Genomic DNA, 25,440 nt, shown 5'->3' on the forward strand with positions numbered 1-25,440 from the left:
ATTCAAAATGTCACTCGTCAAATTTACACAGTTATAAATAGTGTTTAACATCGATACAAGACGCTACACACACACACACACACACACAGAGAGAGAGAGAGAGAGAGAGAGAGAGAGAGAGAGAGAGAGAGGCTAAATGATTTTATGAATTCTTTCTAGATTGCTTAAAACCGTTAGAAATGACATCAATGAGGAGGATATGGGGTTGGGGGGGGGGGGGGGTTGGAATTTACGTTCGGAAGACGGCACATCATGAAAGGGCCTGGGGCCGGAATGGACGACGGCAAATCTCAAGTGGAATCTGTGTTCACTAAACTGTCTTGTTTTATCTAATTTTCAAATCTACTTGAGCCAGATGGAAAGAAAATTCTACCTTCCAAAAAAAGTTGGTCTGTTCTACTTTATTGTCACCAGGATCAGGATTTACTAGTATTTGTATTTGTTTGTAAGGAGTAGTTTCGATGGGCGGACATCAGTATCCTGTTTTTGCAACTTTCTCTCGAGTTAAGTTCTACTCCAAGCCAAGAACTGTTTCACCCTCCAGCCAATTGCAATAACTTTCTACCACCACGAATAACTAAATGAAATTAGCGATGCTATATTTGGACTATGAATGAAAACAAAAGAAAAATGTTCTCGAACAACAAGACGAGAAATTTATAACAAAAAAAAATAAAATAATAACGTCATTTATTGTATAGAAAAGTAGATTTTACTTTCAAGTAGAAAGGAGATAGTTCCACGGCCTCCCAACTAAGTAATACCTACGGCCTCTCACTTAACGCCTGAATGTCCTTACATTTCTTCTCATTCTGAGGAGACAAGACGCCTCCTAAGTGAGAGACCGGCCTGGAGGAAAGCAGAGCTTTCATTTTTTCGAGAAAAAAAGCAACCGGATTATATTGTTCGACTCAAACTAATTCTCGTTAGTGTTTTCAAACGTATATCAAGGAAAAAACATCGTACTTAAAAGTCCACTGAGACGATTCGTACGACGAAAAAATAAATGAACATCCTGAGGAGAAAGAAGGCGTGTACATTACCTGAACACCACTCAAGTCTCTCTCTCTCTCTCTCTCTCTCTCTCTCTCTCTCTCTCTCTCTCTCTCTTACCTTAGGATGGCTCTCAAAGTCCAGCGGCGCGGCCAGGGTGATGAGGCCAGTGTGTTGATCGATGGTGAACAGTCCATCTCTGTTGCCTCCTGTGATGCTGTATCTCACGGATGCTCCTGTGGGAGAGAAAGAGAGAGAGAGAGGGAGTGTTGACAGCTGCTGTTTTGAGGTATGTGATAAATACTTTAAAATTACCAGTTTGAACAAAATTATAGTAAACATGTTAAAGAAGAAACATATTGCTAAATGAGAGAATCATAAATTTCACTGTACGTTTTGTAGCAAGTTTTCCTACGTTTTGTGGAAAGTTTTCCCAGGTTTTGTAGAAAGTTTTCCTAAGTTTTGTAGAAAGTTTTCCTAAGTTTTGTAGCAAGTCTTCCTAGGTTTTGTAGAAAGTTTTCCTAAGTTTTGTAGAAAGTTTTCCTAAGTTTTGTAGAAAGTTTTCCTAAGTTTTGTAGCAAGTTTTCCTAGGTTTTGTAGAAAGTTTTCCTAAGTTTTGTAGAAAGTTTTCCTAAGTTTTTGTAAAAGAAGTTTGTGTATTTTTGTAGCAATTTTTTCCTAGGTTTTGTAAAATGTTTTCCTAAGTTTTGTAGAAAGTTTCCCTAATCCTGTATCATTAATTTTCCTAATATTCGTAATTTAAATTCAAACTACCGTTGGGGGTCTACTATATATATATATATATATATATATATATATATATATATATATATATATATATATATATATATATAGATATATAAACTTCGTATTTATGAAAAAAAGAAATAAACTTATATTCCAATCTCTAGAGCTAGTGCAAGCGATTTTTTCACATCTGCATTATTATCCCAATGAATTTTCTGTAATAATAATAATAATAATAATAATGATAATAATAATAAAATAATAATAATAATAATAATAATAATATAATAATAAGGATTTAATCATTTCATCTTATAATAATACGAACCAGCTTAAATTTTTAATATTTTAACAATAATAATATTAATAAGTAATTTAGTCATTCTTCTTATAATAATACGAACCAGCTTTCCATTTTTAATATTTTAGAAACAGAAACTACTTGAAAAGTTGGTAACATAGTGTACAAGCGAAAGAAACTTTGCACTTTTTTATTTGCATTATTCATTCACTTGTTGTATTAACAAGTTTAAAAAAAAAAAAACTGGCCAACATTTATCTTCTCCAGGAAACTGTGTGCGCGGTGTTTGTACAACTCAAAATAATTCGTTAAAAAGTTATGAATTCATAATTTGGAGTGTTATGACATGACATTCTGTTATTGCTTTACTTTTTTCTCTCTCTCTCTCTCTCTCTCTCTTTCTCCAGAAATGAATATGGAGGATTATCATTTTTATTGTTTTTACTAAGCAGAGGTGACGAGATGATAATCAAATATATTAAACTGAATATTCTTGGCGTGGATAAATGCTGATGGAAAGAAAACATATATATATATATATATATATATATATATATATATATATATATATATATATATATATATATATATAAATCTTTAGAGGACATTGTGGAACCAGTATTGTAGAAGCATGAAGCGTGGATGTATTTCCATGTATAGTACGTATATCTACACAAATGTGTATATATACATTATATATATATACATTTATGTGTGTGTGTGTGTGTGTGTGTGTGTGTGTGTGTGTGAATATTCACGGACGTGAGCTTTTGCACGTCTAAATGTGTAAAGATCTGAGGAACGATATCAATGAGGCAATTCCAAGCGGGATGTCTTACTGCCCTCATACCAATCTAGTATTTAAATGACTCGATTATAATTACAAAACGCCCCTTTGACAGTATATATCAGTAAACGTCTCAAAGCCAATTAAGGGAGTTTATGGACGGATAAGAGGAATTTATGAGCAGCGATACGAAAGGGCAAATGGCGACGCTGATAATCACAAAGCTATTCACCTTTCTAGGGCTCAGAGGGTCGATGGAAGTTGATGCAGGTATTAAATCATGGAATTTTTCTTGCTGGAATTAATACTGGAAGTCTGTATTTCCATTTTCGCCAGTTGGGCGTATTGGAAGGATGTCATACTTAATCATATTTTGCATTATTATCGTTTTTTATTATTTTTTTTGTCCGTTTATGTTTATGGCCCTCCCGCATGGGGGAAATGCCAGCAGTGCATCTCAAGCGGTGCACTGTAGGTATTACTTAAAGGTCTTTGCAGCCTTCCTTCGGCCACCAGATGCAACCCCTTTCATTCCTTTTACTGTACCTTCGTTCATATTCTCCCTCTTTCATCTTACTTTTAGCCCTCTGCTGTCGCGTCCTAGCTGTAACCCTTTTCCTTCCTTTTACCGTACCTCCGTTCACATTCTCCCTCTTCCATCTTACTTTTAGCCCTCTGCTGTAGCGTCCTAGCGGCAACCTTCTCCCTTCCTTTTACTGTACCTCCGTTCATATTCTCCCTCTTCCATCTTACTTTTAACCATCTGCTGTAGCGTCCTAGCGGCAACCTTCTCCCCTTTACTGTACCTCCGTCTATATTCTCTCTCTTCCATCTTACTTTCCACGCGAACGTAACAATTGTTTCATAGTGCAACTGCTTTGAAGTTTTCCTCCTGTTACACCTTTCAAACCTTCGTCATAGTTAATTCAGAGAGGCAAGTCACATCTGTACTGCTACGTAAACATTTTTCATACCGTAAGTAAGTTGAATTTCTACATTTATTATAAAGGTTTTAAAACTGATGCAGGATACAATATACTGACACCTGTTGTTCCCGCCATGAACGATATTGTAGTATACGCAGTTTCCAGCGCGTTATTAGAGCCTCAGATTTTTGTATAAAGAATATTGCCGACGGAGTCGAGACTCTTTTTATATTTTCAAGAATATCCCAGATTATTTTTTTACCGAAGTATACAAGATCAGGAAATTTAAAGACAGATTTTGCGATACTTTATACTTTCAAATTTATCCCAGATCATATTTTCAGAAGTAGAGCAGATCAGGAAATTTGAAGAAAGATTTTGCGGTACTTTGTACTTTCAAATTTATCCCAGATTATATTTTCAGAAGTAGAGCAGATCAGGAAATTTAAAGAAAGATTTTGCGAAAGACTATTTTCAAATTTATCCCAGATCATATTTTCAGAAGTATACCAGATCAGGAAATTTAAAGAAAGATTTTGCGATACTTTATACTTTCAAATTTATCCCAGATCATATTTTCAGAAGTAGAGCAGATCAGGAAATTTAAAGAAAGATTTTGCGGTACTTTGTACTTTCAAATTTATCCCGGATTATATTTTCATCAAAGTAAGTAGAGCAGATCAGGAAAATTTAAAAGAAAGATTTTGCGGGGCTACTTTGTACTTTCAAATTTAGCTCCCAGATTATATTTCAGAAGTAAGTAGAAGCAGATAGGAAAACAATTTACAAAGAAAGATTTTGCGAAAGACTATTTTCAAATTTATCCCAGATCATATTTTCAGGAGTATACCAGATCAGGAAATTTAAAGAAAGATTTGCGAAAGACCATATTTTCAAATTTATCCCAGATTATATTTTACTGAAGTATACCAGAGCAGGAAATTGAAAATAAGATTTTGAGAGACTTTATATTATCAAATCTATCCCAGATCATATTCTTTCAGAAACAGTAGATTAGGGAATTTGAAGGAAGATTTTGCACAGAACTTTCTGGCCCTCAATAAATATCGTGAGATGGAGTTCGTAGCCCAATGCTGTGACCCACCATAGCTGACTGACAAGCATGTGAAAAATGTTGCTAATTAAGTCAGTATAGCCACAATGGATTTTTGGGAAAAAGAGCCAAAATCTCCTGCTAAACTGTGTGTCCGCTCCGGTAGGAACGGGCTAGGTAGGGGATCAGGAGGGTAGGGTATATATATATATATATATATATAAATATATAATATTCTATATATATATATATATATATATATATAATATATAATATAACTTTGTAAGAATCACGTCAGTGAACTGTGATATCTTCGGGTTCAAGTCAATTAAAGAACAGGAACTTTAGCTTAAAGGGTTATACGACCCACGCGAGACGAACAAGAGGTGAGCTTCTGGAATTAATATACAGCTTCGAGTACTTTCGACATTTTCAAGCATAATATATATATCGATTCCATTCTCCGTCTTGAATTCATGGCTGGCAGCGATAAATCTTTGACATATGTTCGGAATCACTTATAGTTTCACATTACTGATATTTACGTTTGCTTCCCTGGAAATCTAAAGGTTAAAACTAGATTATATTTCTATATATTATTTTGATAAAATTATTTTTAAAATATTTTTTTTTTCTGGAGGAATCGGTTACAGTTTCACATTCCTGATACTCTGTGTTTGGCTTTTACTGGAAATCTAAAGGTTAAACTTAAGACTAATTGCATTTTTAATAAAATATTTTGATCAAAGTGTAAAAGGTGTTTTATTTGTAAATCTACCATTAAATGTTTACAGAGTATTGAGGCGCTACACTGCTCGGTATAAATTACAAATTAATGATAACTTAACAATAATCTATCGGTACAGCTACGATCTACGTCTATACGTCTTTGCACTGAAATATATCCATATACACATGTTATACACACACAATATATATATATATATATATATATATATATATATGATATATTATATATATATATGGTATGTATATATATGAATACATATACATACATATATATCATGGTTTACTCATGTGTGTATATATTTACTCATACACACACATATATGTATATATATATATATATATATATATATTATATACTATATACATACGTACATACTACATATAGTATATGTGAATGAATATATACATACATACATGTGTACACATGATATATATGTATGTCATATATGTATAATGTATACACATATATACATACATATCCATACATGTATATTCATGTTATTATGTATATACATTCACACACCACAAACATACATATATATATATATATTATAGATATATATATATATATATATATATATATATATATATGCGTGTGTGAATGTATATACATATATACATGTACGTACATGATATATCATAAGTAATGTATGTATGTATGTATGAATGTATACATATATAATACATACAATTACATATATATAATATATAGAGATATATACGTATATGTATACACATAATTATGCAAATACTTACACATATACACATGCACATAACTACCACGCCCCACGACATGGTCACCTCCTACTCACCATCCCTATGAGAGGCGGAGACCTGTGCCACGGAGATGGAGGGCGGGGAGTCCTCCGCCAGAAGGATGCAGTAGCGGGGCTCCGAGAACTGGACCGGTCCTCCTCCGCCGGGCAGAAGGCGAGTGGCTGCGGAGGAAGAGAGAGAGAGAAAAAATGAGCTTAATTCCTCTGTGATGGCATTAGTGGCACTGGACGCAGACGGAAATATATATATATATATATACATATATATATATATATATATATATATATATATATATATATATATATATATATATATATATATGTTTGCAGAAGCAGTATGTACAGGTATTGTACGTATATGCATAAATACATGGATACATAAATACATATTATATATATAATATAAATATATCCGTATTATATGACTATATATATATATAAATTATATATATATATATACTATATATATATATATATATATATAGAGAGAGAGAGAGAGAGAGGGAGAGAGAGAGAGTAAATAAATTTGTAAGCAAGCATATAATTATTTCATAATTGAAATATTTTAATAAAAATATTATCATTATTACATTCTAATTCAAATTGCCCACTTTTTGAGAGAGAGAGAGAGAGAGAGAGAGAGAGAGGAGAGGGGAAGAGAGAGAAGAAGAGAAGTAAATAAATTTGGTTTCAATAATAATTTTTTCATTAATGAAAATTTTTTATTTATTCATTTATATTATATTCTATTCGTTTTTATTGACTAAATTGCCTGACCATTCTTCAACAACGCCCACCACTTTTTGGAGAGGAGAGGAGGAGAGAGAGAAGAGAAGGCAATTTAGAAGAAGAGAAGAGAGAGAGGAGGGGAGAGGAGGAAAGAAGAAGCAACGAGAGAAGACATGAAATTTGTAAATTCAAATTAATTTTCACATTGAAATATTTATTAAAAATATTATCATTGTTACATTCTAATTCAAAATTCCCCCTTCTTTTCACAAGTCCCAATAATGGGTACTGGGAAATATCTATTCCAATTCACCTACCTACCCTTACTACAAAAAAAAAGTGAGGGGGGAAAAGGGGGGAGGTAGGGGCGAAATCGCATTAAAACTTGCTTATGGGGGGGTTAGAGCCAATCCCATTTTTGATTGTTCGAGGAAAACCAATCAACTTTTGCAGCGTAAAAATTTCACTGACTCCACACACCATTTTCAGTGTCCCACCGACGTGGCGCTCTCTACTCCCCGAACTATAGTGTCTAGACTCTAGATAATTGCACATTTCATATTGCATAGGTTGCTGTTTTTTTATTATCGGAATTCCAAAAGTTATCACTGAATGGTAAGCAGTTTCTTTTTCATTTAGAGGATTCGTTATGACTTCGTTTACAAGTAGTCATTCCTCCAACTTTTCAAGGATGGTTTTATTTGCCTAATACCTCGAAAAAAATGTTTTTTTTTTTCCAAAGTTTTATTGCCTAATATCTCGGACAATTATGTTTTTTTCCAAAGGTTTTATTGGTTAATGCCTCAAAAAAATTATTTTTTCCAAAGTTTTATCCCCTAATACCTCGAAAAAATGTTTTTTTCCAGTTTTCGTTGCCTAATACCTCGAAAAAAAATTTTTTTCCAAAGTTATATTGCCTAATACCTTGAAAAAAATGTTTTTTCCAAAGGTTTTATCGCCTAATACTTCGAAAAAAAAATTTTTTCCAAAGTTTTATTGCCTAATACCTCGAAAAAATTATGTATTTTTCCAGTTTTGCCTAATACCTCGAAAAAATTGTTTTTTTCCAAAGTTTTATTGCATAATACCTCGAAAAAAATTTGTTTTTTCCAAAGTATATATACAACTTTGTGCATATTATTTTAAATGACAATTACGCGATTCCTCAAGCATTTGCTTGAAAGGAACAACTGGCTTTGTCAATTTGTATATATATATATATATATATATATATATATATATATATATATATCTTTATATATATATTTAATAATAATATATAAACAAAATACATATAAATATTAATATAGATATAATATATATATATATATATATAGATATATATATATAATATCTTCGATGGAAAATAATCAACTTTTGCTCTCAACCTTTAAGTTACTTTGCCAAAGGCTTTTTTTTTTTTTTTTTTTTTTTTTTTTTTTTTAATCGAGGAGATATTTTTAATTTTTTAATGGCCATTCTTCCCTCATTCAGCGACAGTTATACCGAAGCCTCTTGAGAGAGAGAGAGAGAGAGAGAGAGAGAGAGAGAGAGAGAGAGAGAGAGAGAGAACTTCATCGTAATGACACTTTTAGCCTCCGCTCTAGAATTCGAAGAATACGTCACCGGGCGAGACAAGACTTCGCATTAAGTGACCTCGAAGGTCGTCGATCATATGAATGAGGTCCCAGGAATAGAAACCATAATGACGTCGAAAATTGTCCTCCTTCTCTGTCACCTTAAAAGCAGGATCTGACAATAGTTTTCACCAAAAAGTATGTGAATATGTGAACATTTGTGTGATTGCTGAGCAAAACTCTTCTGCGATCAATCAAGAATTCTACGGAAATAGAGCGCCATATAATTCTTGGCATTTCTTCTAGACTGATTTTCATGTATTTGAAAAGGATCTGAAAATTGTTTTTTTATCAAAAAGTATGTTAAGATTTGCGTGATGGACGAGCAACATTTTTCAGGGATTAATCAAGAATTCTAAGGATATAGAACGCCATATAATTGTTAGTGTTTCTTCCAGAATAACATGGCTTTAATGGATTTCAATGTTTTTCAATAGGATTTGATTTTTTTTTAAAGTATGCGAACATTTGCGTGATGGACGAGCAAAATTTTTCAGGGATTAATCAAGAATTTTAGGGATGCAGAACGCCATATAATCCTTGGTATTCCCTCTAGACTGACTTTAATGTATTTCAATGTATTTGAATACTAGAAATCGATTGCAATTGCAGAAAAACGGACTGTGTACATTCAGTCAGGCAACCAAAAATAAAAGTGGTGACAAACAGATGAGAGATGAGGAATATTTAAACGTGAAATTGAGCAGGAAGTTTAATGAGAAAAGGCAGTACAGAAGAAAAAAAACCTGTAAATGAAAAAAAAAAGGTTAATTAGAATATGGAAATAATAAATAATAAAAAATATCGAATTGGTGAACACATCACAGTCCTGCACCACTGGAATAAGCATTTTGAAAATCTGCTGAGCGTCGAGTAACTCTGGAAGCGATTTCCAGCCCCCTACTCTCTCTCTCTCTCTTCTCTATAGTGATCCTGGACGATACATTTAGCAAGACATTGGTCCAATATGTATTACGTGTATGAGGTCATATAATTTTGTCAAAGATACTATTTTTTAAAATTAATTTATTATGATGATACAGTGGAATAATAACTAATTCTTTCTTTATTTTTGAATCAATGTAGTATTATAATATAGTTGAATAACTAATGCTTTTATTTTTGTTTTTATTTTAAAATAATGTAGTATTATAATATAGAAGAATAACTAATGCTTTTTTTTATTTTGAAATAATGTAGTATTGTAATATAGTCGAATAACTAATGCTTTTTTCTGTTTTTAATTTGAAATAATGTAGTATTATAATATAGTGGAACAACTAATGCTTAGATTTTTGTTTTTATTTTGAAATAATGTAGTATTATAATATAGTGGAATAACTAGTTCTTTTTTTTTTATTATTTTGAAATAATGTAGTAGTACAATATAGGGAATAACTAATGCTCTTTATATTTATTTTGAATTGATGTAGTATTATAATATAGTGGAATAACTAATGCTTATTTTTATTATTCTGAAATAAAGTAGTATTATAATATAGTGGAATAACTAATACTTTTTAAAAAATAATATAGTATTATAATATAGTGGAATAACTAATACTTTTTTTAAAATAATGTAGTATTATAATATAGTGGAATAACTAATACTTTTTTTTTTAAATAATGTAGTATTATGATATAGTGGAATAACTAATACTTTTTTTTGAAATAATGTAGTATTATAATATAGTGGAATAACTAATACTTTTTTTAAAGATAATATAGTATTATAATATAGTGGAATAGCTAATGCTTTTTCTTTTAAATAATGTAGTATTATGATATAGTGGAATAAATAATACTTTTTTTGAAATAATGTAGTATTATAATATAGTGGAATAACTAATACTTTTTTTTTGAAATAATGTAGTATTATAAGACAGTGCATCAACTAATACTTTTTAAACAAATAAGATAGTATAATACAGGTCTTTATATACGAGGTGAATCACTAATACTTTTTTCAAATAAATGTCGTAGTTTGTATAGTGGAATAACTAATAAAAAGAGAACCACAAGCCATTTGGAAAAATAGGAGGCACCCCTAAGAATATCTTAAGAGAAATGAGACAAAGCAGAGCCGGGTACCGCGAAATCGAAAAGCGAAGACAAAAGAGACGCGGAAACCGCGAAAGATATAAAGGTCACATGAATAACCGCGAATCCGGAATACCGCAGGGAAAATACGGCCGCCATTCGCCGAGCTCGATCCGCCGAGGGGGGAATTTTGCGTGGGTGCCAATAGGCAATGAAAGCGAAGGATGACAGAAATACGGAAAGACATCAGACCTCAGAGAGAGAGAGAGAGAGAGAGAGAGAGAGAGAGAGCAGAGAGAGAGAGGCTTGCAGGTCATCTTGAGGGAACTTGGCACCATACCCACCTCTCTCTCTCTCTCTCCCTCTCTCTCTCTCTCTCTCTCTCTCTCTCTCTCTCTCTCTCTCTCTCTCTGTTTCACATAGTAATTTAAGGACCCATTGCCTTTACCTATTCCGAATTCTTATCCCCACCCTCTCTCTCTCCGTTACGACTCAGCCTTTGAACGAAATATTCGACCGCTTTCTGACGCCCACTTCGCAACCTTCTTGCTTTTTACTTTTTAAATTTTTCATTTTTATTTTCATTTAAATAGGATTCTATTATTTATGAATTTTCCTCCTTAGTCGACTCGCAAAGCGGCTTCATTCTCCCACAGGGTTTTATGGGACTTTATTTTCTTTTTTCTTCTTCTTCCCGGAATGAGACGGGAGTTTTCCCATTTCTCAGGAGCGGGGGAGGGGGAGGGGGAGGGGAGGGCGGGAGGGGGGAGGGGAAATAATGACCGTGAAGAAGATCGTTTGGCGTAAATTCTTGGGCGAACGACGGGCGCTGTCCAGACCTTCTCAAGGCTCTCTTTCTTGGTTCCTCCTGGTTTGGAATATATATACATATACATATATGGTTTTATAGTTACTATAATCTTCCGGAATTTATCCCTCGAGAGCATTCACATTTTTTAAAACCACGTCAAAAGGTTGAGATAAAATTGACCATAATTCATATTTATATTTTCATAAAAAAAAAAATCAGCATATCGTCTTGTGCTTGTTAGCAACATTGCAAAACATTGCTTGCAAATCTCATACTCTGGGAAATTGAAGATACAGATGAAATTTACCATAAGTCAAATTTATACTTCATAAAAAAAAAAGCCATCAACATATCGTCTTGTGCTTGTTAGCAATATTGCAAAATATTGCTTGCAAACCTCATACACTGGAAAATGTTCGATTAAAACGCCATAAAACATTGCGATAATCTTATATTTCTTATTATTCTTACGCTATGATTCTTATGCATCGAATAATAGTAGAAAACTGTAAAAAGAATTCACATTTTTCTTTAACGTGCATTTATATGTATAGTATATATATATATATATATATATATATATATATATATATATAGTATATATACATATATACATATATATATATATATATATATATATATATATATATATATATATATACACACACACATGTATATATATAGATATATATAATATATATTTATAATATATAATACAATCAGCGTCAACCTTTGACACATCGTGACGGGACATATCTGAAGGTCCAGCAGCGCCAAAGTTTAGAGAAACATGTCCAGAATGACAAATTGCCAGCGACGCCAGAGAGAAAGAATCCTGTGATTAGCATAGCTGAAATTCAGTGCCGTAGGAGCCTCCAACCCCCCTATCTCTTGATTAACTTTACAAATAAAATAAAAAGATTCATTTATCTTTTAAAAGGAGGAAAAATACTTTGTCAAAGACTCGCTGTTTCATTAGACGCATTCTTTAGACACTGCGATGCAAAATGTCTTGAGACAATGAAGAAATGTATTAGATTTTTGGTGTTTTTTTACCGTTGAATGAATTTGTTTTAATTGTTTGTTTGTTTGTATGGTGTTTTTACGCTGCATGGAACCAGCGGTTATTCAGCAACGGGACCAACGGCTTCACGTGACTTCCGAAACACGTCGAGAGTGAATTTCTATCACCAGAAATACACATTTCTCACACCTCAGTGGAATGCCCGAGAATCGAACTCGCGACCACCGAGGTGGCAAGCCAAGACCATACCGATCACGTCACTGAGGCGCACATGAACTTATTTACACTGAAACTATTGAAAAAAGAAAGAAGAAAAAATTGGAAAGTTTCCGCTGAAGGGATTTAGTATGATTGTCAAGATGAATTATGAAATTATTAACACGCGTTACATTTGCACCAATAAAATTCATTTCAGATTTTCTTGGTGTTACTTTCTTTTTACGGTATACAGGACGTATACATACACCCCAATAGAATAATACAGCGTACGAAAGAAAAGAGCACAAGTTATTTAACGATCCATAAACGATAAGAGGTATAAACCTATGTCTTCGTATCCCCCATTCCATTTCGTACCTGTAGCGCTCAAACAAATGCATTTATGACCGTAACATCTTCAAATAATACTCTCAGGCATACATAGAACGAGTTTATAAAGGTGTACTAGTTTAATAAAAACTGCAAAAAATCTGTGATAATACGCATGATAAAATAGATTGCAGAAGGGTCAATCTGAAACTAAATTTAACGAGTACTTTCCATGAGAAATACGAACAAAAATATCATAAACAGACAAATCAATAGAACACGAACGTGTAAGTGAATACGAAAATAAGCTCTACGAAATTAAAATGGTAAATTCAATCAAAAAGGAAATATAACCCACGAATAAATAAAAAAAAATAAAAAACGGCCAAACCCAACTGGAAAACTCCACGAGGAATACTAACATAAATGTAAAAAACAGCCAAATTAATTGAACATAAACGTGTAAATAAACATGAAAATAAGCTCCACGAAATAAAAATGGTAATTTCAATCAAAAAGGCAAAAATAACCCACGAATAATAAAATAATAATAATAATAATAATAATAATAATAATAATAATAATAATAATAATAATAATAATAATAATAAAGCCAAACCAAACTGGAAAGAAGCTGAACAACGCAACATCCCTTCGAAATGAACCCACCAGACCACCAATATCAACAAGGGGGACCCCACAACCCCCCTCCACCCCCAACCCCCCAAAACAATCTATCACTGGGGTTAGGGGAGACTCTGACCTGAGGACGGCTTCGAGACAGCGCTATATCGGAAAACGGGTCAAGGTCACCCTCCAGCTTTCTCATTTCGGGGCCTTCACTTGTTGAGTGCCGGGAGATTGGCTCTCGGATGCTGAGGGACAAGTGCCACTGAAGGACGACCTCCGAGTCCAGGGACGACTTTAAATACGAGGTTTTGTTAACTGGTTTTTTAAGAATATTCAAAAATATATTGTGGAGGGTGATGGTAGGCCTTAAAAAAAGGTATAGTTTTGTGTTTAAATATGTGTTAGAGTTTGTGTTTAATTATGTGTTAATGATTCAAATTATCTGAATCAAAATACAAAATAGCAATAAAAATTAAATATTATATATATATATATAATATATATATATATATATACCTATATATTATATATATATATATATTAATATATATAATATATATATATAGTATGCATGCGAATACCACAGTAATTCAAAGGCATCTACTGCGATGCTTTAAGCATATATATATATAGTATATATATATATATATATATATATAATATATATATATATATATATATAATATATATATCTATATATATAATATATATATATATATATATGATGAAAATCAAATTCATGCCAATAAAGCTTAAATTATTCTTACAATCGAACCCACCGTCGATATCAGCAGATAGAGAGAGAGAGAGATGAGAGAGAGAGAGCAAGCTCCGAGAGCAGAGAAAGAGGGAGAGAGAGAGAGAGAAGAGAGAGAGAGAGATGAGGAGAGAGAGGGAGAGAGAGATTATGCCATCATATATTCACCAAGCCACAGGAAATTCCCACAAGCAGCCTTTGCCATTACAGGATGATCCATAGGACCTTGACACGAGGTCACGGTAGGAGCTGGGGAGGGGGGAGGGGGGGGGGGGGGGGAAGAAGGATATGGAGGTCGCATCTCTTTTTAAAGGACCCGGATATTGTGGTTGACCTACAGCAGGGAAAAAAGGAGTGGGCGAAATAGATGGGTGATAAAATTGGCTTGCACTGAAATTGGGGAGGAGAGGGCAGGTCGTGACACTCCATTTTCTTTTGGAGTTTATGGCTAGGTTAGTTAAGGCAATTGCCTCTTGCGAGAATGCAGCTTATGTCCGCTTTATTTGTGTCTGATAATAATAATAATAATAATAATAATAATAATAATAATAATAATAATAATAATAATAATAATAATAATAATAAATTTATTTTTATTTTTATGTACAAATACGTAACTGTGCACTTATTTTTCCAATATAACAGAATAATACTAATAATAATATATAAATAATAATAATAATAATAATATAATAATAATAATAATAATAATAATAATTGCAAATTTGAACCGAACAAATTCCCGAAAGCTACCAGTACAGATTTATTTTTATGTACATATACATAACTGTCGCTTATTTTCTCCAATAATAATAATAATAATAATAATAATAATAATAATAATAATAATAATAATAATAATAATAATAATAATAATAATAATAATAATAATAATACTAATAATAATAATAATAATAATAAAATAAATAAATAAATTTATTTTTTTTATTTTTATGTACAAATACTTAACTCTACACTTAGGTTTTTCCAATATGATAATAATAATAAATAATAATAATAATAATAATAATAATAATAATAATAATAATAATAATAATAATAATAAATAAATAAATTTATTTTAATTTTTATGTACAAATACATAAACTGTACATTATCCCTGAAATTGACTCCTCCTGATGAGTAATATCGGCGCAATACTCGCCAGTTTTAGTAGCAGAGAGACAGATATTATTAGAAAAATAGAGAAAATAGAGAAGACTATTTACAAGTTGAATGCAGCTGATGCAGCAATATCTTTCAATAATAATCATAATGATAATAATAATAATAATAATAATAATAATAATAATAATAATAATGATAATAATAATAATAATAAGATAAATAAATTTGTTTTATTTTTATGTAACATATACTTAACTGTGCACTTATTTTTCCAATATAATAATAATAATAATAATAATAATAATAATAATAATAATAATAATAATAATAATAATAATAATAATAATAATGAGGCAGGATGCAACCCGGAACCCCACACTATAAATACCACCCAGTCGAATTGGAGGACTGTGATAGAGAAACAAATAATAATAATAATAAATAATAATAATAATAATAATAATAATAATAATAATAATAATAATAATAATAATAATTAGGTTTCAGCTAAATCTGTTCTGGCAAACAGATACTACTTTTCGACAGTGACGTTACATAGTGCAAGTGAATTTAAACGCAGTCATTACTGCATATGACTTAGACTGGTTCACCAGCGTTAAATAATTTAATTTTTTTGCATATGACTGTTTCATCAGTAGTTAAATACTTGTTTTTTGGGGGTGGGGGTACGGGGTTAGGATTTAAACTAACCATAAAAAATTTAAAGGTGAAATTTAAATTATTTTGGGAAAAACACTTTTAATTTTTTTTTTACTATTGACTTGAAATCATACGAAAATGTGAAGGCTGAAATTATTTTTTGAAAAATAATAACGAAACTCAATGGTGAATAATTAGTAAATAACTACGATTATTACTAATAATAATAAAAATAACAATACATTCAAACACTGCCAAATAATGTAAACATAACAATGGTAAATAACCACTAATTTTCTTCTTCTTCTTCTTCTTCTTCTTCTTATTATTATTATTATTATTATTATTATTATTATTATTATTATTATTATTATTATTATTATTATTTCAGTAGACGAAACCAATTCACATGGAACAAGCCCACCAAAGGGGCCTCCGACTTGAAATTCAAGATTCCAAAGAATATTGGTTCCAACCTCCCACCGCAGACCCCACACAGCAGCAGTCACTGATCATGATACAGAACCAGTGATTTTTCATCTCCCTGGGAGAGACGCGAACCCGCCACATCTGAGTGGAAATCCACGACACTAACCACTATACCAGCGTATCAGCTATTAATACTAAAAATGGTTACGTAACAAACAGGCCATGGGTCTAAAACTTTAAATTTTAGAAAGGAACGTAATAAGCAGCGGGTTCAGTCTCCACGTCTCCCAGAGACACCCACGACGACGGAATGGAATAGAATAGTTATTATCAGATGCACACAAATAATTAACCGAGGTAAACTTTATAAGTATTTAATCTTCTCCTCCTGCGAGGTGACGCGAAGTCATAATATCTGATGGCGGAGGAAATAGAATTGCAGATGGGATATTTCTCTCTCTCTCTCTCTCTCTCTCTCTCTCTCTCTCTCTCTCTCTCTCGGAACACGCAGGGATTAGCTCGTTTATTTTCCTCCTGTCCTTTGTTTTACTTACTTTTTCTGGTCGGGGGGGAGGGGGGTCGGTGGATGGGAAGGGGAGGGTGGTTGTTTAATTTAATTTATTTTTTTTACGTGTGATTAAAGGTGATTGCTGTATATGACGTCGGTTTTGTTCGTCTGAGAAGTGTGAGATGTATACAGTGTATTACATATATATGTATGTATGCATGTATGTATGTATGTATGTATTTATACACACAGTCTTCGTTTGGGTCGAGCTAATCAATTCGAAAGTCTTCGACTGGAGAGGGTAACGCGAGTGAATTGGAGAGCACCAAGAGAGAGAGAGAGAGAGAGAGAGAGAGAGAGAGAGAGAGAGTTCACTGACCTGACCTAAATACTGATCAAAAACAGTTTTAGATTAAAAACTACTTTCTTGTTTACATATTGGAATAAAAGCTACTATAAATATATTTCATTGAAATAACGTAGAGGAAAAATGTACTGTTTGAGCTACAAAATATATAACTCGACTTACCTACAATGTCTGAGTTTAAGAAGTTTTTTTTTATTTTTTCTGATTTTTTAAACTATTGCGCCGGATTTGTGTGTCCGTCCGCATTTTTTTCTGTCCGCCCTCAGATCTTAAAAACTACTGAGGCTAGAGGGCTGCAAATTGGTAAGATGATCATCCACTATCCTATCATCAAACATGCCAAATTGTAACCCTATGGCTTCTGTAGTTTTTATTTTATTTAAGGTTAAAGTTAGTCATCATCGTGCATCTGGCAACGATATGAGCCAGGCCACCGTCGGGTCGCAGGCTCGCGGCTCATAAAGCATTATGCCAAGACTATCGAAAGATAGATTTATATTTTCGGGTGCCTTGGTTATACGATGTACAGAAAACTCGTTGTTCTTAATTAACGAAAGAACTCTTACAATAATCTAGAAATGTTGATCACAATTTAATCAATACAAGAAACACCTACACATGACACCATTAAACTTTTCCCCCACTGTACACTTGCTATTATTTTTCTTTTTTATTTTTTAGCCAGCATTACAAAGTTTGAGAAATTCCAAAAGAATACACCGCATTGAAAACAATTTTCAATTGGTGTTGGTAGCACGCGTTTCCAATACTGCAGAACAAAAAACATGAAAAAAACTAAGAGTTTCTATCAACAAGTTTTTGTTGGAATTTCGTGGTAGTTTTTTTTTTATTTTTTTCTAAGCAATTCTCCCATCAAGGTTCAGTAAGCATTTTAAATGAAAGACGATGAGATGATAATGTGGGAGATATAAGTAATATGGAATATATATATATATATATATATATATATATATATATATATATATATATACACATATAAATAATCTCGGAACCAAATTCGTTTCAAGTGTCATATATCAAAAAGCCAACTCAAATTATTACGTAAATTCTCTGACTAATACGCCTTGACATCTTACATCGCCGAAACTCCAGCATGAAAGGAAATTTGAGGAATCGGAATGTATCCCCCCCCCCCCCTCCCCCCCCCCCCCCCCACCCCCCCCCCCACCCCCCCCCCCCCCCACCCCCCCCCCCCCCCCCCCCCCCCCCCCCCGCCCCCCCCCCCCCCCCCCCCCCCCCCCCCCCCCCCCCCACCCCCCCCCCCCCCCCCCCCTTCGGACTCATATATGATACATCGACTGCATTTCCATCCCAATATCGGAGGACCACAAAGAACGCCTCCATCACCCCAACAAGAGAACATCATTTCCAATTTCGGCCTAGCCTTTGTGAACGATTTATGGTCGCCTTTTCACCTGTTGTTATGGAGAAAAATGAATCTATTCAGGAGAGGAGAGAGAGACGAGAGACGATGAGAGAGAGAGAGTGAGAGAGATGAGAGAGAGAGATTGTATCAGAAGCATCTTCAAAAGAGGTAGAGAGAAGAGAGAGAGAGAGAGAGAGAGACAGAGAGAGAGCTTACGACAGAAGCATCTTTCAAGAGAGAGAGAGAGAGAGAGATTGAGAGAGAGAGAGAGCATCTGACAGCTTGCTTCCGAAGCATGCTTCGAGTTTGAGAGAGAAGAGAGAGAGAGAGAGAAGATTTGCAGAGAATTTGCATCAGAGCTTTAAGAGAGAGAGAGAGAGAGAGAGAGAGAGAGAGAGAGAGAGAGAGAGATAAGGCTGACAGCTTGCGTTCAGAAGCATCTTTCAGAGAGAGAGAGAGAGAGAGAAGAGACAGAGAGAGAGAGAGAGAGAGAGAGAGATTGCATTAGAGGCATCTTTCCAAAGAGTTCAGAGAGAGAGAGAGAGAGAGAGAGAGAGAAGAGAGAGAGAGAGATACTGAAACCTCGCTTCTGGAAATATGTCTCAAAGTTTTGTTAGCATTTCTCAGCAGATAGAATTATGTTGAGGAATATTGACCGTCAGATTCCATTCGCTTTCCTCAGAAGGGAATGTCAAAAACAATAATAGTTCTCCGTCTAGGATGGAAAGACTTCCCCAACTTCCCAAACGAAATGAAACTTCTTCAACTTCTTCCTCCATTAAAAAAAAAAAAAAAAAAAAAAAAAAAAAAAAACAAGAAACGCCAGGATTTGATAGCAATCAGTTTTCGTTGCACAAAAGTGAAATTCCTAAAACTGCATATTAAGAAAGTGTATGTGACCAGTCACTTAAAAGGTTTAAAACTGCACAAAAGTATTGAATTCTTAACTGAAATATGAAGAAATGTGTATTTGGACCAGTCACCTTAAAGGTCATAAAACTGCACAGTCATGGTTAAGCAGCAATTAAAGAAAAGGTGTTTGTGTATAATATATATAATATATATATATGATAATATATATATATATAATATATATATATATAATAATATATATATATATACTATTATATATACTATATAAGATACATCTATATATCTATATATATATTATATAGTTTGGGAAAGAGATGACTGGAATAAATGAAGTATCTATGAAACTTAACATGAAATTTACAATAATAAATTTTAAAAATTTGAAAATCGTTAGAAAACAATGAGAAAAACTTGACATGTAAAAAGTACAGTGGACAAAAGAAAAAAAAAGGAAAATACAAAGTCGAATTTTGCAGTCAAGACTTCCGTTAACAATGATTTCATTTGCATATCTAACAAGTCTTCTTGAAGTTGCAGCGTGATCACGATTCTTTTGAAAGTACTGTAATTGGAAAAAGAAATGTTTGTGTACACACACACACACACACTGTGTCTGAGCAGTTGGACTTAATTTTCTTGTAAACCTCTTAAATTGTACCTATGTTTCCTTTGGGAAGGTTACTAATTCTCCAGGTGTGTTGGATTCTAGGTTACTTATTTCCTTTATAATCCCTATCTGTCATTTATACGACCTTTCCCTATCCACTCAGTTTCTCATGTACGTCAGTCGAAAGATCTCGCGGCTACTCCATTGTTTCACTTTACTTCGTGACTTCTACCTTTATTTATATATTCATCGTGTTCGAAACTTGATTCAGTTATATATATATATATATATATATATATATATATATATATATATATATATATATATATATATATAAATAAGAATGAGAAGACAGCAGGAAAGAAAGAGAAAGGCTTGTCAGCCACGGCCGCTTCGTATCAACCCATTTTCGATTGAACATGCCATGCACAATATCCGGGAGATATAAGTCTCTATGCAAAAATCCCATCATGCAAGCAATAAAAAGACTGGCAACTGACTGAAAGTTCAATCCTACGAAGCATATGGAAAACGGAAAGGTCAGCTCAAAAACAAAATGAATCAGGATTGAGTAAGAAATAAAAAAAAAATGGAATAAATTAAAAATGGAGTTTGTGCCAATCTCAGCTTCTGCTCCGGGGAGAGTTCGCCAGTCAGATGGCATCGAAGATCTGCAGCGTATGTTGCAATTGCATGCGCAAGCATTCTTTGTCTTTGATGGATTCGTTTCTGTTGTGACCTGCAGCACGTATTGCATGCGCTGGCGTTCGCTGTTTTGACGGATTCAACCCTGACGTAACCTGGTTGACGGGAGTCGAGCAGAAAACACAAAAAGCAAAATGGTTCCATATTTTCAACCTTTGTTATTCCCACGGAACAATTTAACATAGAATTACCATACTTTCAACCTTCATTATTCCCACGGAACAATTTAATATAGAATTGTCATATTCTCAGCCGCTTTGTATACGAAACGCTTGAAACGGTCTAGTGTTAAATATCAAATATTTTACAACTATCAAAGCAAATATTAACAATGGCTATATTTCAGCAAACGGCATGCACTCAAGAAAGCCTTATGAAAATGCAGAAATGGTGAATTAAGACATTTTTAACCTCTGTGCATGTGGAAGGCTTGAAACGGTTCAGTGTTAAAAATCAAACTACATTTTAGCAGCTATCAAAGCAAATATTAACAATGACAATATATCAGCAAACACAATGCACTCAAGAGAGTCTTCTGAAAATGCAGAAATACAGTCTAGTGTTAAAAATAAAATATTTTAACAACAACCAAAGCAAATATTAACAATGAAAATATATCAGCAAACGCAATACACTCAAGAGAGTCTTCTGAAAATGCAGAAATATCGAAGGAACGCATTTTCAAGAATCAAGCAACAGTTTCTTTAGCAACTGCCAAAACAAATGTTGCCAATAACAACACTCCAGCGAATGCAACGCACCAAAGGCACTAAAGTCTTCTGAAAATAAGACCACCCGAGAAATTAGGATGAGATACAAGTTGGTCCCTTCGTCAGAAGCACTATCTAGAGGTGGGGGGGTAGAGCCGAAGTTCGCTAATTTCCATTACCTGATGAACGGACGTCACGAACTGGTTTGGTTCGGAAGGGAAGTTAGACAGAGAGAGAGAGAGAGAGAGAGAGAGAGAGAGAGAGAGAGAGAGAGAGAGAGAGAGAAGTTCGGTGATGGTTTTACCTTCCTATGATCGAATTTGCGCTGACGTTGTGGAGATTTTTTGTTTTAAAGTCATTTTATTGAGATGATAAAAATAATACTGATAATACTGCTTATGAAAGGTATTGTGACGACCACCATACGTAGAGAAGAGCATCAGGAATTTTGATAATGATGGTGTGTGGTAGAGAGAGAGAGAGAGAGAGAGAGAGAGAGAGAGAGAGAGAGAGAGAGAGAGATAGAAAGTGCATCGGGAATTTTGATAATGATGGTGTGTGTGTGTGTGTGTGTTAGAAAGAGAGAGAGAGAGAGAGAGAGAGAGAGAGAGAGAGCAATATGAATGTGTGGGAGAGAGACAGAGGGAACAATTACATGTGTGCAGAGAGAGAGAGAGAGAGAGAGAGAGAGAGAGAACAATGGCGAGAGAATGAGATAGAGAGGAGATAACTTTGCCTTTTCAGGACTTAGATGACTTCTTTTCAATGTTCCAATGACATCCACATTGTCTTGGGAATATAGGTGTTTGCGGAGGCCAAGTAAGCTATTTTTTCCCATCTATTTCTTAATGATTTCCTCAGGAAATTTTAAAAGCCATATTCTTGTCGTTATACGTATTTCGAACTTTCTTGGAAAACCATTAAGATATGTCCACAAAATTTGGAAATCGTTTAAGATATATCCACAAAATATGGAAATCATTTAGGTACGTCCACAAAATTTGAAATCATTTATTATCCACAAAATTTGGAAATGACTAAGATATGTCCTGGAAATCTTTAAGATATGTCCAGAAAATTTGGAAATCGTTAAGGTGTGTCTAAAAAATTTGGAAATCATTAAGATATGTCCTGGAAATCATTAAGATATGTCCAGAATATTTGGAAATCGTTAAGATATGTCCAAAAAATTTGGAAATCGTTAAGGTGTGTCTAAAAAATTTGGAAATCATTAAGATATGTCCTGGAAATCAGTTGAAGATATGCTCCAGAATTATTTGGAAATCGTTAAGATATGTCCACAAAATTTGGAAATCGTTAAGGTGTGTCCACAAAATTTGGAAATCATTAAGATATGTCCACAAAATTTGGAAATCGTTAAGATCTGTCCACAAACATTGGAAATCGTTAAGATATGTCCAGAATATTTGGAAATCATTAAGATATGTCCACAATATTTGGAAATCGTTAAGATATGTCCACAAACATTGGAAATCGTTAAGATATGTCCACAAAATTTGGAAATCGTTAAGGTGTGTCCACAAAATTTGGAAATCATTAAGATATGTCCACAAACATTGGAAATCATTAAGATGTCCACAAAATTTGGAAATCATTAAGATATGTCCACAATATTTGGAAATCGTTAAGATAAGTCCACAAAATTTGGAAATCATTAAGATATGTCCACAAACATTGGAAATCATTAAGATGTCCACAAAATTTGGAAATCATTAAAATATGTCCTGGAAATCATTAAGATATGTCCAGAAAATTTGGAAATCATTAAGATACGTCCACAAAATTTAATGCCCCTCAAAATTTGTCCCAGACTAAGAAAAAAAAATTCATAATTTTATTCGCTCTCTTTTTGAAAATAAAAAATAAACAAAGCCTGGAATATTGTTTGGGTATTATCTGCTCTCATCTGTCATTCCAGGATCACGCAACGAAGCTGAGACTTCCAGAGGTAAAAATGATGGATCAGGCGTTCAGGAAACATCATAACAGATGCTGATTACAAGGGTGCATTACAAAGTATATTTTTAGCGAAGGAAGAGAGCTACCGATATCTTATATGATTTGTGTTACGCTTTCGACAGCAAAGCCGTTATCTTTATTGCCCCCCCCCAAAAAAAAAAAGAAAAGAAAAATAAACAAGTCTGGATTTCGTGTCAGGAGCCATCGGTATATCACCGCAGTCCTGGAATAAAAATGATAAATGTGTTTGAGCTTGCTATGTTATCTACGGTACCGGCACAATTTATTTTTGAGGATTTGTTGTGGGGGGGGGGGGGGGGGGGGGGGGGTGGGGGGGGGGGGGGGGAATTTGGCAGAATGCAAGATGTTTGATCTCTCCTATGACACTCAGCTCTTTGGAGATAAATAAGGAAACAAAGAAAAACTACAAAATAAAAAAAATGCGCAAATAAATGAAATTGTTTTTAATATGATCCGAAACTGAACGGCCCAATCAGTGTGCCAGAATAGTACAAAAATTAAATAAATAAAAAATACAATAGAATAAGAGAAAATACGTTTGAGTAGAAAGACAGAGCAAATGATATCATACATGAAAACACAATAATGAAAATACGAAGAATGTGTATTGCATATACTGAAAATGGACGTGCAAAGTACCCGAATATATTTATAATGAATCATGATGAACCTGTAGTGATTATTCAGTTATCCGTGGACAATTCATTATATGAAAATAAATGTATAGAATGAGATTCCAAACTAGATTACAATGAAAATAATACAACCAATGAATGTAGTGGAATTTCTTGTTATTGTTTTCTCAACAGATCTGGTCAAGATCTAATTTATAGCCTTGAAAAAACCCAAGAACTTTTTTTTAAGAAATAGTATAATGTCATACTTGTAAACTGTATAATGTTAGTTACTGAATGAATATTCTTTTAATGGTAAAATGTAAATTGCAAAATTGCCAAATAAAAACAGGATACCAATACCAGAAGTTTGATTCTCTCTCTCTCTCTCTCTCTCTCTCTCTTTCTCTCTGTGGTTTGAATGGTAAAACGTAAATACTCTCTCTCTCTCTCTCTCTCTCTCTCTCTCTCTCTCTCTCTCTCTCTCTTCTCTCTCTCTCTCTCGGTTTGAATGGTAAAACGTAAATACAAATTGCAATAAAACAACAGATACCATAAACAGGCTTGATCCCCTCTCTCTCTCTCTCTCTCTCTCTCTCTCTCTCTCTCTCTCTCTCTCTCTGGTTTGGTTAGAGAGAACATAGGAAGAAATATCCTTCAACAAATTTTGTTCTGTGTCCTACTTTTTCTTGAAGGGAATGTCATAAAGAATTTCTTTAATAACAAAGCTGGTCTGATTTTCTGGCTTGATATTCTCGCTCATAAACAGCGTGAGGGATTGGTTCGCTCATCCAGAAAAATACCAAGGAATGGAAACTTTTTTTTTTTATTACCTTTTTATAACTTTAACCAGAGAAAAATGACGAAGACTTGAAAACAAAGACTGAAAACAAAAGTCTCGAGAACTAATACCACCAGAAATGATCGGAGAAACCAGATGAATTATATATAAAAAAAAGGC

At 33.4% G+C, this 25,440-nt stretch overlaps 1 protein-coding gene across 1 annotated transcript in view; it reads right to left on the reverse strand.

Annotated features, from left to right (window-relative positions):
* Positions 1–25,440, reverse strand: part of LOC135207458 (putative neural-cadherin 2) — a 1,036,792-nt gene that overhangs the window by 123,983 nt on the left and 887,369 nt on the right. Inside the window, 2 exon segments of the mRNA XM_064239182.1 lie at positions 1,114–1,229; positions 6,371–6,496. Of these exon segments, the coding sequence (XP_064095252.1) occupies positions 1,114–1,229; positions 6,371–6,496 (242 nt within the window).

The sequence above is a fragment of the Macrobrachium nipponense genome, chromosome 32 (genome assembly GCF_015104395.2).
Source record: "Macrobrachium nipponense isolate FS-2020 chromosome 32, ASM1510439v2, whole genome shotgun sequence".
NCBI classification, from domain to species: domain Eukaryota; kingdom Metazoa; phylum Arthropoda; class Malacostraca; order Decapoda; family Palaemonidae; genus Macrobrachium; species Macrobrachium nipponense.